The following is a 14802-nucleotide window of genomic DNA, read 5'->3' as shown; positions in this document are numbered from 1 at the left end:
AATAAATAGACAATAGACTTCTGACAGGATCCTGTCAAGATCGGTTTATAAATATTTTCTCTTTGACAAAGTTAAAAACAATGAGGCTAAGTAAAATTATTTTGGATTCGTAAATTTGTAATAAATTGTTTGAATTGATAAATATATGTTATTATTTTCTAAGTTTATTTTCACATATCTGTCAGTTATATTTTTTAACCTGTATCCGGTGAGATTATTCGATTTTTTGTTCGTGATGTGAAGCGATCTGCGAATCTTCGTTATTGGTCTGTGATGTCTAATGTAATAAGTAATTTTTACTTTAATATTGTTGTACTCCGTCATTTTCACTTGAAAGGCGACTGTTAAGTACTAATCCTCATATCAAACCTTTCTCTAATTATAACCAGTTTAAAATAATAACAACAATAAAATCCTCGAAAGGATATGCCTCCTGTAAAAGATGATCTGATTTTTAACTGTGTAGAGGTAAACATACCTGAAAAAAGCCCAGGAAAAGGTACAGCATTAGTAGATGTGAGGGCCTGTAATAAACCTGCCGCTAAGGTAAGTTTGATATAAATATATTAAATACCCAAGTCACTATATCACCGTCTTTACTTGTCCGAATTAATATTTTTTTACACAAAAATATCTTGACCGAAAACTTTTAATTTTGTTATTATCAAGAAAAAATTATAATTGATTTTTTTCATAAATAAATGGTGATAAATCACTAAATATCTGCATGACTGCTTTTTATTAATCTGTTACCCCTTAATATTTGCTTTTATTGTTTATAAAACTCAAAACAGCATATACTTACGTAGTTGCAAAGCATGTGACAAATTACATATTGTAAATAAATTGGGTCGCTTGAAAGAAATAAGTCAGTGCTTGTTATATGTGTATACAAATTCAAATGAGGTCAAGCATTTTTAATATAAATTTTATATCAATGCTTATATTGATTTTGATTATATCTGTCCTAAAACAATTAGTTCTTTTTTATTCAATTATTTAAAATCTGATTTGTTGGATGCCACTAAATAAAATCAGTTACAGCAACATCGTAATAAGTAGAAACCTAAAGTTATGTAATTGTCCATTCTCTTTGAATTAAAACACAAATTCTTGCATTAATTTTATAATTTGTGAATTCTATTCAGCTATTACACAAGCACAGTAATAAGACTGTTAAATTTATTTAGAACTAGCACAACGGGTGTAGTAAGTTTAGTTATTTATATGATTTCATTGCTTTAATTATAATCGCAATAGTCTTTAATATTCATTTTTTATAGACGTTAACAAACTATTTTGCTATAGTTAGTCTAAAATTATTATTATATTTAGCCAAAAATTTTATGTGTAGGAATTTTAATAAAACTATGTTTTTCAGTGTAACTTTACTGAAAAATAGTCATAATGTTGACTAAAATGCAAAAAAAATACAAAAAGTTAAACTGAGGAACATATAATGGTATTTATTTATACCTGATTCAAAATTTTTAATTCTTCTTTTTGAACAAATTTAAACAATCAGTTCTTCGTAGTTACCAAATAAAACCAAAAAACATAGTTTTATTCACAATTTTTACAATTGGACAGATCTAATATTATGCAATGCATAAATTCATTACATACTCATTGTTCACCATCCCTGCTGTGAATAACATTTTTAACAAAAAAAAAAATATTTTTATAGGACTGGCAATACTTACCTAATTAAATAAATTCTCGTCTAAATGTACTATTGCCAATAATTTAATACTTACATATGTTATAGTGTAGAAGCTTTGTGCATGTTATATATTTTATATTTTAACCAAAAAAATATATGTTTACTATATTTCTAATTCTACAATTTTGATTTGTGTAGTAATAAAATAAGTATTTTAATTATTATTTTTTTTTTGTTATAGAAAGAACATTAAATATTCTACTTTTAATAATTGTTACAAATAAAATATTATACAGAAACACATGATATTAGTTCGTTTTTTTAATTTATATATATTACATACTTCCTAATTATTTTAAGTATATTATAAAATATTTGCTAGATGTATAATGTGGCAAACATTCAACCAAGAGGTTTGTTGGATGAGAAGTCATTTAACAATTTGATATACAAAAATTGTTTCTAATATAAAATTTCCATACATTCAAATGAGATTTGCTTTCCTATTTGCATACATTTGAATTGAGAACATTACGTAATAAAACGCATCAAACATTTAATGTGGCTTTTGATTGTTTTATTTAATGTACAGCACAATGGTAATAGTAATTTCTCTCAGCGACTTTTCACTTTTTTTTTTCCTTTTCGCATGCCTCTCCAGGCACGCGTCTAGTTCTGTAATGACGTTCTCAATTTGAACTTGACTCGTGATGTAGTGACAGTTATATTTTTTAATTTCGCACTGTTCATTTAGTCGCTCTGACATTTGTGTTTTTTTTTCTTTCATCATTTCAGTTCAGCCAGTGATGTGGATTCGTGTTTTCTGTACCTTGTTTTACATTATTCTGTAAGACGCACAATATGCTGTAGTACTATTTTATTTTTGTTTTTGGGAGTGTGAATATATTGTAGTGCATGCTTTTGAAATTTGCACCATAGAGGAGTACCATGACTAATTCACAGGTATTAGATTTTTTTTTAATTTATTTGCGCTCTAATTTTATTTTTTAGTGTTTTGCTTATTGAGTTGTGTTTTAATTTATTAATAGAAACATTTTTTAAGAAACATTATATATTTACTACATCGGAATAAAATAATATTTTGAAACACTCGATAAATAGTACCAGTTAATTGTTAAAAATAAAAAAATAAATAAACATATAGTATAATTACATCGAATTTAGAAGTATTCGAACATGAGAGTGATGTTCTTAAATGTTAAGAAAAGCTCTTTCAACAATAGTGTTAGTTATTACTTATTGTTCGTCAGTTATAAAACAGTTTTTACGTACCTAGATTTCTAAGTACGTTGTATGAACTCTCATACTTATATATTATACGTATATTTGTAGAAAGTGAGAGAGATTTATAAATACTTGAAGTAATTGAACTCATTAAGGCTAGCTAATAACGGCTTCAACAAATATAGGGCACGATCTGAATTCCTAAACATATCGTGTCATACAATAAGTGATTATAATAATTACTTGCAGTTATTTTAGTATACATAATAGTAAATGAAATAGGAATTAAAAAATATTCTTATATATTGATGCTCACTGTTTTATAAATATATGTTACAAGACTTATTAATCACTGTTTCCTGTTGTTTGCGATTTAAATTAATCAAAAGAATTCTTTATTAAATTACTTAGTAAGCTGTTTTGTGGCAATAGTATCTTACACTATGTTATTATGCATACCCAAAGAGAGTTATATTAAAATAAACGTATCATATAAATCTGTTTAGGATGACGATTTTTCATTTAGCAAAGAAATGTCCGTAATGAGATTAGTAAAAAAAATCAATTTAATCCGATAGACGAAACCAGTTTAATTTAACAAGCGTTGTTAATCAACCTTTCAGTGTGACCGTAACAAATTTATAACGAGCGTGTTCTGAAACAAAATTAAAACCGTTGTAACAGATAGACACAATTGTATCATTGAAAGAAATTAATATATATATATATATATAATGATAAAGGTCTGCAACATCCTTACCTCAAGTTTCAATATTCACTACATACGAATCGTTAACAGGTTTTCAATCATTTAATCCACATTATAGTATTAAAAGTACATAATTGAAATTATGCAGTGTTTGAATTTAATTGTACTAGATTATCGATGCGTATGTATTAAATAATTTTTGTGAATTAAATTTACTCATATAATTCGTATCTAATTTTGAACTACTAGTTATTCACGCGTGATAATATATAACAGCAGGTGAGTTTTTTTTATATCCTTAAATAGAATAGTCGATTAGGAATTTATAATTTCAATTGATTAAGTATCAACATGTTTTTTATTTGAAGGTATGGTTCCGTGGAGTTCGTAGCTCGAAGTTTCGTCACGTGTACGGTGTGCCGTTCAAACGTGAGAGATGCTATGATAATATAAAAATAACGAGAAACGCCCACGATTCCAACTTCTGTGCCGTGAACCCCAAGTTTGTGGCTATCGTCACCGAAGTTGCGGGCGGGGGAGCCTTCCTAGTACTGCCTTTGGATCACGTGAGTATATTACACAAGATATAGTATGTTCATATTTTTTGTAGGACATAATTAAACCATTAATCTAAACATTTCGTTATACGATAATTCAATTAATATTTTTCAGTTGAAAAATATTGTTATTTTAATGATTATTTAGAAGAATTTTTGACACATTGATAATAAATTAAACTTTTCCAAAACAACCTATTACTCAAGATGTAATGACAATTTCTAATTAATAGCATCCAAATTTTTGAAATCGGTTAAAAAGTAGCCTGTGTTATTCATGAAAGTCGCTCATGCTGTTCTAGATATTATCTGGAACAGACAGACAGACACACGAAAATATAAAAAATTGCACTTTTAACGGCATCGCATATATTTTATAAGTACTTAATCGGAATCTGTTATTTTAAAATTGAAAACATACATTTAAACTTTATTTATTACTATAGATATAGATAGGGATAGATGACTTCAATGACGTCACATGTCACTGATAACAAAAGCATTAGTCGTTAGACGCTAGTGTTGACGTGTTGCATCTATGTAACGTGACATGTTATTTATATTATAATTAATGATTTAATTACCAATTAATTAGAATATAAATGACGTCATATTTGACATATACCTCATGTGACGTCATGTCCTAATTCTTTCTCTTCTTACGTATCATTAAATTTTAATTTAAGCCTCTCCTACATCGTTTTTACGACTCAAAGTCCTATACAGACATAAGCAATATATCATCCAGTTATAGGACGTTACATATTATGTGTGAACTAAAATTTTAATTTTAAGTGCAATGTTAATATTCACTCTGGAAATTAATGTTCTCGTTAAAAAATAGCCAAGAGCTCGCGTGAGAAATGAAACTAAATGGTAATCAACTATACGGTTTACTCCCGAGCGGCGCGAGGATAATTGATGTGGAATTATTTCATACAATTTTAAATGCTATACGCCTTATACATTGAGAGTTCCATTTTTAAATTTTTGGCTATATAACCTCTTTGATAAAAATGTCAATATGTAAAATTGTTTTCTGAATGAAGATAAAGATTTAAAAAAAAAACTTTGTCAGGTACAATTTACCTTTGTGAAACATGTATACTAGAGAGAAAAGTTAAACTATGGCTAGCCATCGTTTAAAATCTTGTTGATTATGGATTTTTGCAAAATAAATCTAATTTCAGCCAAATACACTATCTTTTATTACGTTTTTTTCTACCATAAGGTCCAAAACATTATTTTTTTAAGTGTCAATATATTTAAATTTTAAATATTTTGCCAATTTAAATACTTTTGCTTTGATAAAAGGTTATCATTTAATTAAAAACATAAAACCTCTATGGTTCAACATGTTCTATTTCCAAAATGTATCTATGTATGAATCGAATCTTTTTGAAAAGCTTTCGATAAACACATTACACCCTATCGTTTTATGCAAATCAATAACCATCGATCTTTCAGCTGACAACGTGTTTACTTTACGAATAAAAATCGTGTAAAGTAATATAATAATCTCAAAATATTTTATAGTCGTTTTCAATAATAAAAATTTTTTTTTTCACTGTTAGTTAAAAGTATGAAAACCGCATTGAAAGTTTAAAAATAGAAATCCCAAATTGCCTATTTCTTTTTTGTTTTACGTAATTGCTGCGAAACCGAAATAAGAGGTTGTGTAACTGAAGAAGAAGTTGATTTATTGTTCTGAATTCAGCATCATTAGTGCCTTTGTAGTAACCAGTTTAAAAGAAGAATATTTTTTGCATTTTAATTAAAACCTCCTTCTGCAATAAATATTTTTTAATCTATTCAGCGATTTCTTTCCGGCCAGTGTGTTTTGTTACCTATATGGAAATTAATTACAGACGGGGCGTCTGGATTTCAACGCCAGCCGCGTCACCGGCCACAAGGGTCCAGTGTTGGATATCAAGTGGAACCCGTTCAACGACAATGTCATAGCCTCCTGCTCTGACGACTGCACGGTTAAATTCCTTATATATATATACATATATATTTTTTAAATCATTTTACGATTATAATATAAGGCTACGATTTTTACTTTACGGTTATTTTAATAAGAAATAGTTTTTATATGATATTGCATCCATCAAAGCTGTCAGTATTTTTATCAATAATGGCAGTCAATGACCGGTACATACCTATATAAATCAGTATTATCAGTAAAACAAATATTAAATTAATGGATCGACACTTGTTTTAAAGTATTATACAGTCCTTTGTCAATATGATCGTGATTTTATCATATATATATGGTACGATCATATAAGACTTGTAAATATAATTATAACTTAACTTTGAAAACTTTGATATTCATTATATACAGTTGTAAGGTTACAAATAAACCAACAGATAGACAAGATTTAACTAAATATTGTTAATACAAATATATAACACATAAATCTTTATGGTGAAGTAATTTTATCGATAATTTATATTAATTTATCGATATATAATTAGGTGAAGATATGGCACATCCCTGATGGTGGCCTATCTATGCACCTCACCGACTGGCTGGTTGAGCTCCACGGGCACAAGAGGCGTGTGGCCTACATAGAGTGGCATCCCACGGCTGAGAACATACTGTTTAGTGCTGGATTCGATTATCTGGTGGGTTAAAACATACACATATATATAATATTGTACAAATATCTTTCACCTATAAACAGACTCCAAATAAAATGATTTATATATTATTATTATAAACAAAGATGGTTTTTATTAACATATATTTTATATACTAATCAAAAGACAAACTTTTTTTTTTTAATTAGTATTTTTGATGTTGCTATCCTCAAATATTCTTAAATGTATATCAGTGCAGTCTAACCCAGAATTGGTCACTTGTTATAATATGGACTGAGAGAAAACATATTCAGTATAATTCCTTGTTAGATCAAATATTTATTACAAAGTGTTCATACTTAAGGCAATACTTACAAACAATATGTTTTGTCTTTTAAATAAAAATATAAGTTAATTATAGATTCCTTAATCATTATTCTAATATCCATAAACCACGGCTTCCTACAAACATCTACCCTCATTTTCTTTATACAAATATAATATAGTTTATTTTTAATATATTATCTGTGATACTTCCAGATCTTTGTATGGGATGTGGGCAAGGGCGAGGCTGTCAAGGTAATCGACTGCCACAGTGACGTCATCTATTGCATGTCCTTCAATCGTGACGGATCACTGTTAGCGACCACCTGCAAGGACAAGAAACTACGGGTTATAGAGCCTAGGCGAGGGATCGTGCTGTCTGTGAGTGGATGGTGTAGAAATATTTGTTATTAGACAATATATTATGCGAGCAATTAGAACAGACTCGACAAACATTGTAACATCCCGCCTACAGTTCTATATAGCGGTGTTCGATTATGAATGATCGGAATAATCGATTTATTCTGTGTCAGTGATGTTGATAATCGATTATGGAATTAGTAATTAATATGTTTTCATAATAACGATGTTACTAATTACAAATACTGATCGTGTTTTATGAACTGACATTAGTAGGAGGAGGTAGAGACATTGGTTTAATTTGTTTTTTTTTTTAGTAAATTAGTATTAGTAACTAGTAGCTGTTGTAATCGAGACATTGACAATCGAACGATTTCGTTAGTATATCTCATAGTCGCCAACCGCTAGTTCTATTACTTATTTAAAATTAAAATTTATAAATGAAACGAATATTTTCGGATTACTACACGTTATTCCATTATTTATAAAACCACATACTTTGCAGTAATTGGTAACGTCGGGTGTGAGTAGTTCAAAAATTAAAATAACGAAAAACGCGTAGTAATCCGAAAACACTCGCGGAAGTCTCGACCTCATCTTAATTAATAGATTGATTAAGTCATGGCGTATGTCGTGTAATGTGATGTGCGTGTTCTTATAGGAGGGGCCCTGTCACCTCGGCACAAAGGCTTCCAAGTGCACGTTCCTTGGCGCTCAGTGCAAAGTATTGACAACTGGTTTCTCGCGACACAGCGACCGTCAGTACGCCGTTTGGGACCAACACGACGTGAGCGAGCCCCTCGCCTCCGAGACCATCGACAGCTCCTCAGGAGTCGTCTTCCCCTACTACGATCACGATACCAACATGGTTAGACCCCTACTGTTGTTAACAGCAGATTATTAACAGATTATTAACACCAGATTATTAAAAAACGTTATTAATCAAATATATTAAATTAAATAAATAAAAAAAAAGTTGTATTGCCAATGAAGTAGTAGCTGTTAATATTCACCCAATGGAACGATTTGATTGAGTTATTATTATGCGGGTTAATTCATTGGTCAAGCTGTTGTAACGATAGCGAGACGAGTGAACGCGCGGTAGGCGAATAAAGCAACGTATTATCTTATTATTTAATACATATATTTTTTATTATTATATATATGTATATACACATTTTAGGTCTATCTGGCTGGCAAAGGCGACGGCAACATCCGTTACTACGAAGTAGTGGACGAGGCGCCCTACGTGCATTTCCTCAACCAGTTCCTGTCAGGCAACCCTCAGGTATAAAGACTTTATTATTTTTAATATGAAAAATACTTCAAAAGAGATCACTTCATTGATGACACAATTGTATATTTCGTGGGAGAAACCTATATGCCATTAATATTATAAATTGTGGTTATTGAGAAAGTTTGTTACTTTTGTTCGCAAAAACGACTACACCGATTTTAATGTGAATTTTGAAATAATACATGTTATACAACAGAATACGTAGTTTCTGTACGGACTTATTAGATACGATCCTAAGGCTGTCTTAGTTTACATTTTATTTGTTTTTCATAGCGATAAAAATATATTCAATCATTTATTACACCGGTTATTGACGTCACTGCCAAGATGGCCGCTCTCTGTTCTATGACTACCAACACATAATATTTCCAGCGTGGTCTGGGCTTCATGCCTAAGCGTGGCGTGAACACTTCTATGTGCGAAGTGTTCCGTTTCTACAAGCTGCACACATCCCGTGGCCTCTGCGAGCCCATATCTATGATTGTACCGCGCAAGTCCGACTGCTTCCAGGTATGGTGAACACTTATTAACTTAAAATTGATTAAAATACACTAAGTTTCCATATATATAGCCTTAAATAAATTTCGTAATATTTTTAAACGACAATTGCATCTGTCACCATTTAATTATCATAATTTTATTCTTTTGTCTTTATTTTATACTCTATTGTGTAACACTATCGAAAATTCACTTAAAACTTATTATAATTTTTGCTGTATAAAAATTATGCTATAGTTATTTTAAGGTAGCAGACATAATATACTAAGATATTGTTTAATTAATTAAATTAATTATTCAGTGTTTTACTCTTTGCTCACACACGTGTGTACAGATTTTTGTAGCCTTTTTACGTAAATACTAAACGGATTTTGATGAAACTGTACATAGCTGAGACTTCACAAGGACATAGCAACTATGATTCGCTAAAAAACCCTGTATTGCTTACAGAAAATGCCGTTAAAGTCGTATCTCGTACGAAGTCTTGTGTCACTGACAATAGATGGCGCTGATCGCTGGTTATGATATCCATCCTATTTCACTCCTAACTCAATACCGAAATCCAAGCGAACACGCGTGTATAAACTAGTTGTTAATGTTTCAGGAGGATTTGTACCCTGACACGGCCGCTCCTCAGCCGGCCCTCTCAGCACGCGACTGGCTCAGCGGAGTAAATGCACCGCCACTACTCATTAGTATGAAAACAGGTTCGATAGTAAATTAATTAATAATATTACACACACACACACACAAACGCGCGCGCGCACACACACGCACGCACGCGCACACACGCACACACGCACGCGCGCACACGCACACACGCACGCGCATACACACACGCGCATACACACACGCACACACACACACGCGCACACATGCACGCACATACACACACACACACACACACACACACACACGCGCACACATGCACGCACACACATGCACGCACACACACACACACACACACACACACACACACACACACACACACACATAAAATAGTTTTGTAGATGTGTGTAATATGTTAGTAATTTGAATGAACCTCAGTAACAGGTTGACTCACTTCAATACATTTGTATTTAAATATATGCCACATGTGTATTTGGTTAAAGAAACACCCCGCCTCATCGTTGTCACAACACGACATGTATAATTTAATTCAAAGCGCACAGTCTACAAAGAAAAGTTGTTCTCATTTAATAACTTTGCTAACGATAACTGTGGATTGCATTACAAAAAACATAAATAAAATAGGAGGCTCTATGAATCTAACGTGTCGCTACGATACAGGGGTGACGATATCCACGCACAAGCCCCGGAACAACAAGGACGCGCCCGCGCTGCAGCCGCAGGACGCCAACAACAGAAAGAAGTTCGCCTTTCTGTCGCGTGAGACAACCCCCGACTACCGCCCTCTAGCGACGTGGCAGGGCAACCAGGACGATACGCAGGTACACATTGATGTTAATATATGTATATATATAGCTATATACACTATAGCTTGATTAACAAAAAAACTTGATTACCAGAACGTAGTAAAACGGGGATCGTGAGAGCGAGTCCCGAACGTATTGACGAATTTTTCATTAAATTTTATATTCATTTTCCCGTCAGTAACTGAAGGTAGCTTTAATGCAGATCGTTAATAGTTTTTCATTAATAAATCTTTACATTATAGTATTAAGGTAGATTATTGAATGAGAATTTGCAAACGCTTCGTTTGTTATTTCAAATGAAGAAAGTGGATTTGAACCTGCAACAGGAATATTGATTTATGTCAGCCTTCCCCAAAGTGGGTGATAACGATAAGGGAGGTCGGTAAGAGACACATAAATTGAGGCATTACGTAGAAGCCGGGGTGTGATTTGTAATTTCATTTGGCTAGGATAAGTTATACTGATTTTCTTGTAAGTGAAAAATAATTTATTGTCAAGTGGGCAGTAGACAAAATAAGTTTGGGAACCGCTGACATAGTATACGGTTAATTATATAATTTTCGCTATCAGCAGGTTCAAGTGACGGAGAAGTGTCAGAAGCAGAACACCAACCAGAACACTAAGTTCCACCAGCTCCAGAGGATGTTCGGCAAACAGGCCGGTGACGTGGAAGTAGTGCCGCTCTACAAACAGATCAACCAGGGAGACGTCTTCAACACGGAGCACGAGGTGAACCACACTACTCTCTAATAAATACATGATTATACATTATTAATTACTAAGGAAATTCCATCCACAACATTTTTCAAAATTCAAATTTTACCATCAAATTCTAGGTATGCTCTATTTACCTAAAACACAACTAGTTTATGTGACGTGACTTCAACTCGTTTTGGTAAATTAATTATACAGTAGTGACTAAGGAGGTTCCATTATATATATTTTTTAATTAAACTTTCACCTTCTTTTTGGTACTGTTTCTACCACTATATGTCATAAAAATGAAATTTATTTAATCTGTTAATTATGTTCCTAGCTGCGACTCGCATTCAACCGTCAGGGAGAAGAACTGAGAATAGTGAAACGTCAACTACAGAACAGCCAACAGAGAGTGAGAGAGCTGGAACAACACATCGCCTCGCTACAGTCACGACTCAACACAGCCTAAGGCGGGGGGATGATGATGTGTGCTGTCGTGTTGTGTCGAGACATACAATATTAATGCTTTAATTTCCTTAACATAATCTCTGGTTATACATTATACTTATTTAACTATGTGTATAATAACAAATTTCATGTTTTGTCCGACGTTGAAAAAATGTCATATATATAAATATTCCATATTATCTATCTTAAGGCGGGAATAGATTATATAGTTGTATTGAGAGGAAAATTTCGATAATTATACATTCTGTGTAGTTAAATCAACCTTAATTGGCTAGCAACGAACCGTCGCGACATGACACAACAGTGTGTCTCTGGCCTTAGATTTCGTTAAATGCAATATACACGCTAATCGATGTTTAAATATGTACGCTCTCTATATGATCGGAGCTTACGAAAAACAGTTTTCATAAAACATTGCTATCTTATCCAATCTTGGATATCAATGTACATGTTTTTTCAAAAATAATAATAATATTGTAGAAGTTGCAAGGTTCTGGCTGCCCTGCTCGGGCTTTACTGTGTCAAAGAGGTTTGCAAAATATCTTAAAGCCTAATATTAAGCTTTCGCCTCACGTCTAGAATAAACACTCATACCACCACTACCAAAGACATGAATGCAGATTTCCGAAGCAAAATACTAATGATTTACACAAATGTGTATTTTTTTTTAAATTAATAGCATGTTTTACTGAAATAATAATGATTTACTTTGTTAATGAAATTATGCTCTGCTATATTTTATAATTATTTTGTGTTGTAATGCAAACAGAATGTGTATGTATGCTTTGTGTCTGTGATATCTCGGTAACAGCTCGAGAGTTCAACGCGGTTGTCATTTCTATGTCAATATTAGTTTACACCGTATAATAAATAATGTACTATATTTTAAGACACGACATGCTTAATGTTATTAATATTAATGTTTCAAAAACAATATTATTATTGTAATCGTATGGGAACAATTTTATCATTCCAAATTTAATTTTATTTTGTATTAATTTTTTTTTTATCTAGTTCTGTTGCAGGCCTAATTTATGTATTCTTTATGGCCTATAAATTCAAAAGAACTGATAATTTCATGTCCGATGTTGTGAGAGTAGATTTATATCAATCAATGTGCAATCAATGTTTGTATGAAACAACAAATAGTCTAAGCACTGATTTTAACAGCACTCGGTATAGTTTATCTCCAAGGATGAAGAGAATTTATTTTTTTTTGGTATGGTTGTCCAGCGTTACCTGTTAGTTATGATTGTTTGTTCCTTGATTTTGTATGACAGAAATGTGTTATGTTAGTATTTGCCATTTAGAGCTCGTTTGTTCCAATCTGAGATGATTTTTTTTGAAATGTTTTATTGATTTTTAATAATTTAAGGAAATTTTTCACTCGGCTTGACTAATTTGTCTCAAAATCATATTATTTAATATCATAGTATTTATTACCAGTTTTTGTAATTCTGTTTTTAATTATCATGACATATAATGATTTGATATCAATGACACTTTTTATTATCGATGAAAATGTACTGCCAATATCATAAAAAAAATTGTTGTACAAAAATAAATACCTGACATTTTTGTACATAAATTTAATTGAGAATTTCGATTTAGTTTTTTTAAATGTATTAGATAGGTGCTAGATTGAATAAGCTTGGATGGCTTGAGTATTTTGTAGCGGTTTCTGGAATTTCTGATTATAATCAAATATTAAGCTAAGTTTAAAAGAATCTTCACCGCAAAGAAGCTTCTAGAAATTTAAGATTTTAAATTAAAATACATGCTATTTTCATAAAAATATAATAATAATTGTGATGTACCATCTGGAATGGTTTGGAAACTTGTTTGATAGATTTGTCCTAGATTATTTTTTTTTGATTGTGATTAATTTGGAAAAATAAAGCTAAAAATTATAACATTCCATAATAAGTAAAATCCACTGTGTGGTTTTTTAATATTGATGTTGATCGAAGGCATTCCACATTATATAATACATTAGGTAAGCGAAAATGGTTAAAAAAAAGTATTATTGCGTATAAGCTGAGTTAGTATTTTAGTTTGTGGCTAAGTCGATGTTAATATTTATTGTGTATTTTTATATCATGCTTGTGTAGCACAAATTTTCAATAAATGTTTGAACATTCGATAAATTTTTTTTTACAAACCTATTTAAATAAAAAGACAATTTTAATCCACAATTTTAACACACTAAACTTGTGACAATAAACATTAAAATTTGTTATCTGTGAAGTGTAAAAAATGCTTAAACAATAATTATTAATTAGTCTAAAATAAATTTAAATGATAAACTTAGAGAAACACCACAAAAAAAATCTCTTTCAATGACAATAACTTTTTGTCGCGTAAAATAACTTTCTATGTGGAAATATTTATTTTAGACGCACATAATAAAATTCATTATGACCACAAAATTTATTATAATTAGTGAACTCACAATTTTTTTTTTGATTCATTATTTAAATAGAAGAAGCACCTGTTCGAAATTTTAAGGTAAGGAATGTGGGAGGACCGTTAAACCTTGCACTAGTTCTCAAATTATAGTAGCCGGTAGTCGGTACCCAACTTCGCAAGAGACGATAGACAAGTACGAAACGGGACGCGGGGAACGAGACGGCACAACTCCGTTCGCTTGATTGGATGTGCGTTCCCGGGTACACTTTCGGGAACTCAAATTGAATCCATTGTTTTTGTTAGTTTCGTTTTTGTTATTGATAATTATCAAAAGTGGCCACTTGTTGCACTAAAACTTAGTGGCTAAGTACGCGTTTGCATTTTGCAAATCTATCCTCTCTACACCAAAACGTTGCCAAGCTACGTACCTTCAATTATACGATTGATCTAAACATGTGAAATACTATTTAATCATCTGGTCTGTATGTAAGTTATATACCTATACGCTGGACGAATTCTCACGTCCAGTACACAGTTTGTGACAAATTAAC

The 14802-nt window shown here is 31.4% G+C and overlaps 1 protein-coding gene across 3 annotated transcripts; it reads left to right on the top strand.

The window, feature by feature from the left end:
* The first annotated feature begins 156 nt into the window (after positions 1 to 156).
* Positions 157 to 13989, top strand: LOC116766675 (coronin-2B-like). Of its 3 annotated transcripts, XM_032656702.2 has the most exons (13): positions 162 to 546; positions 2459 to 2626; positions 3986 to 4183; positions 6043 to 6159; positions 6656 to 6805; positions 7301 to 7465; positions 8106 to 8312; positions 8628 to 8732; positions 9114 to 9251; positions 9844 to 9946; positions 10530 to 10690; positions 11246 to 11404; positions 11712 to 13989. In XM_032656702.2, exons 2-13 carry the CDS (start codon positions 2612 to 2614, stop codon positions 11841 to 11843), a joined length of 1650 nt encoding a protein of 549 aa, XP_032512593.1. In that variant the 5' UTR covers positions 162 to 546; positions 2459 to 2611; the 3' UTR covers positions 11844 to 13989. The 3 variants fall into 3 exon arrangements, with proteins under 3 accessions (XP_032512591.1, XP_032512590.1, XP_032512593.1); XM_032656700.2 differs by lacking the exon at positions 2459 to 2626 and having other exon boundaries at positions 157 to 546; positions 11249 to 11404; XM_032656699.2 differs by lacking the exon at positions 2459 to 2626 and having other exon boundaries at positions 160 to 546.
* Positions 13990 to 14802: the final 813 nt, after the last annotated feature.

The sequence above is a fragment of the Danaus plexippus genome, chromosome 10 (assembly GCF_018135715.1).
Source record: "Danaus plexippus chromosome 10, MEX_DaPlex, whole genome shotgun sequence".
Classification (NCBI taxonomy): domain Eukaryota; kingdom Metazoa; phylum Arthropoda; class Insecta; order Lepidoptera; family Nymphalidae; genus Danaus; species Danaus plexippus.
Note: the sequence above shows the minus strand (reverse complement) of the source record. Positions and strands in the feature narration are given on the sequence as shown.

Coding starts and splice junctions, on each gene's coding strand:
- LOC116766675 (XM_032656699.2), top strand. CDS start 427: ATGCCTCCTGTAAAAGATGATCTGATTTTTAACTGTGTAGAGGTAAAC. Junction 4,184..6,042: donor TAGTACTGCCTTTGGATCAC/GTGAGTATATTA, acceptor AATTAATTACAG/ACGGGGCGTCTGGATTTCAA. Junction 8,733..9,113: donor TCCTGTCAGGCAACCCTCAG/GTATAAAGACTT, acceptor TAATATTTCCAG/CGTGGTCTGGGCTTCATGCC.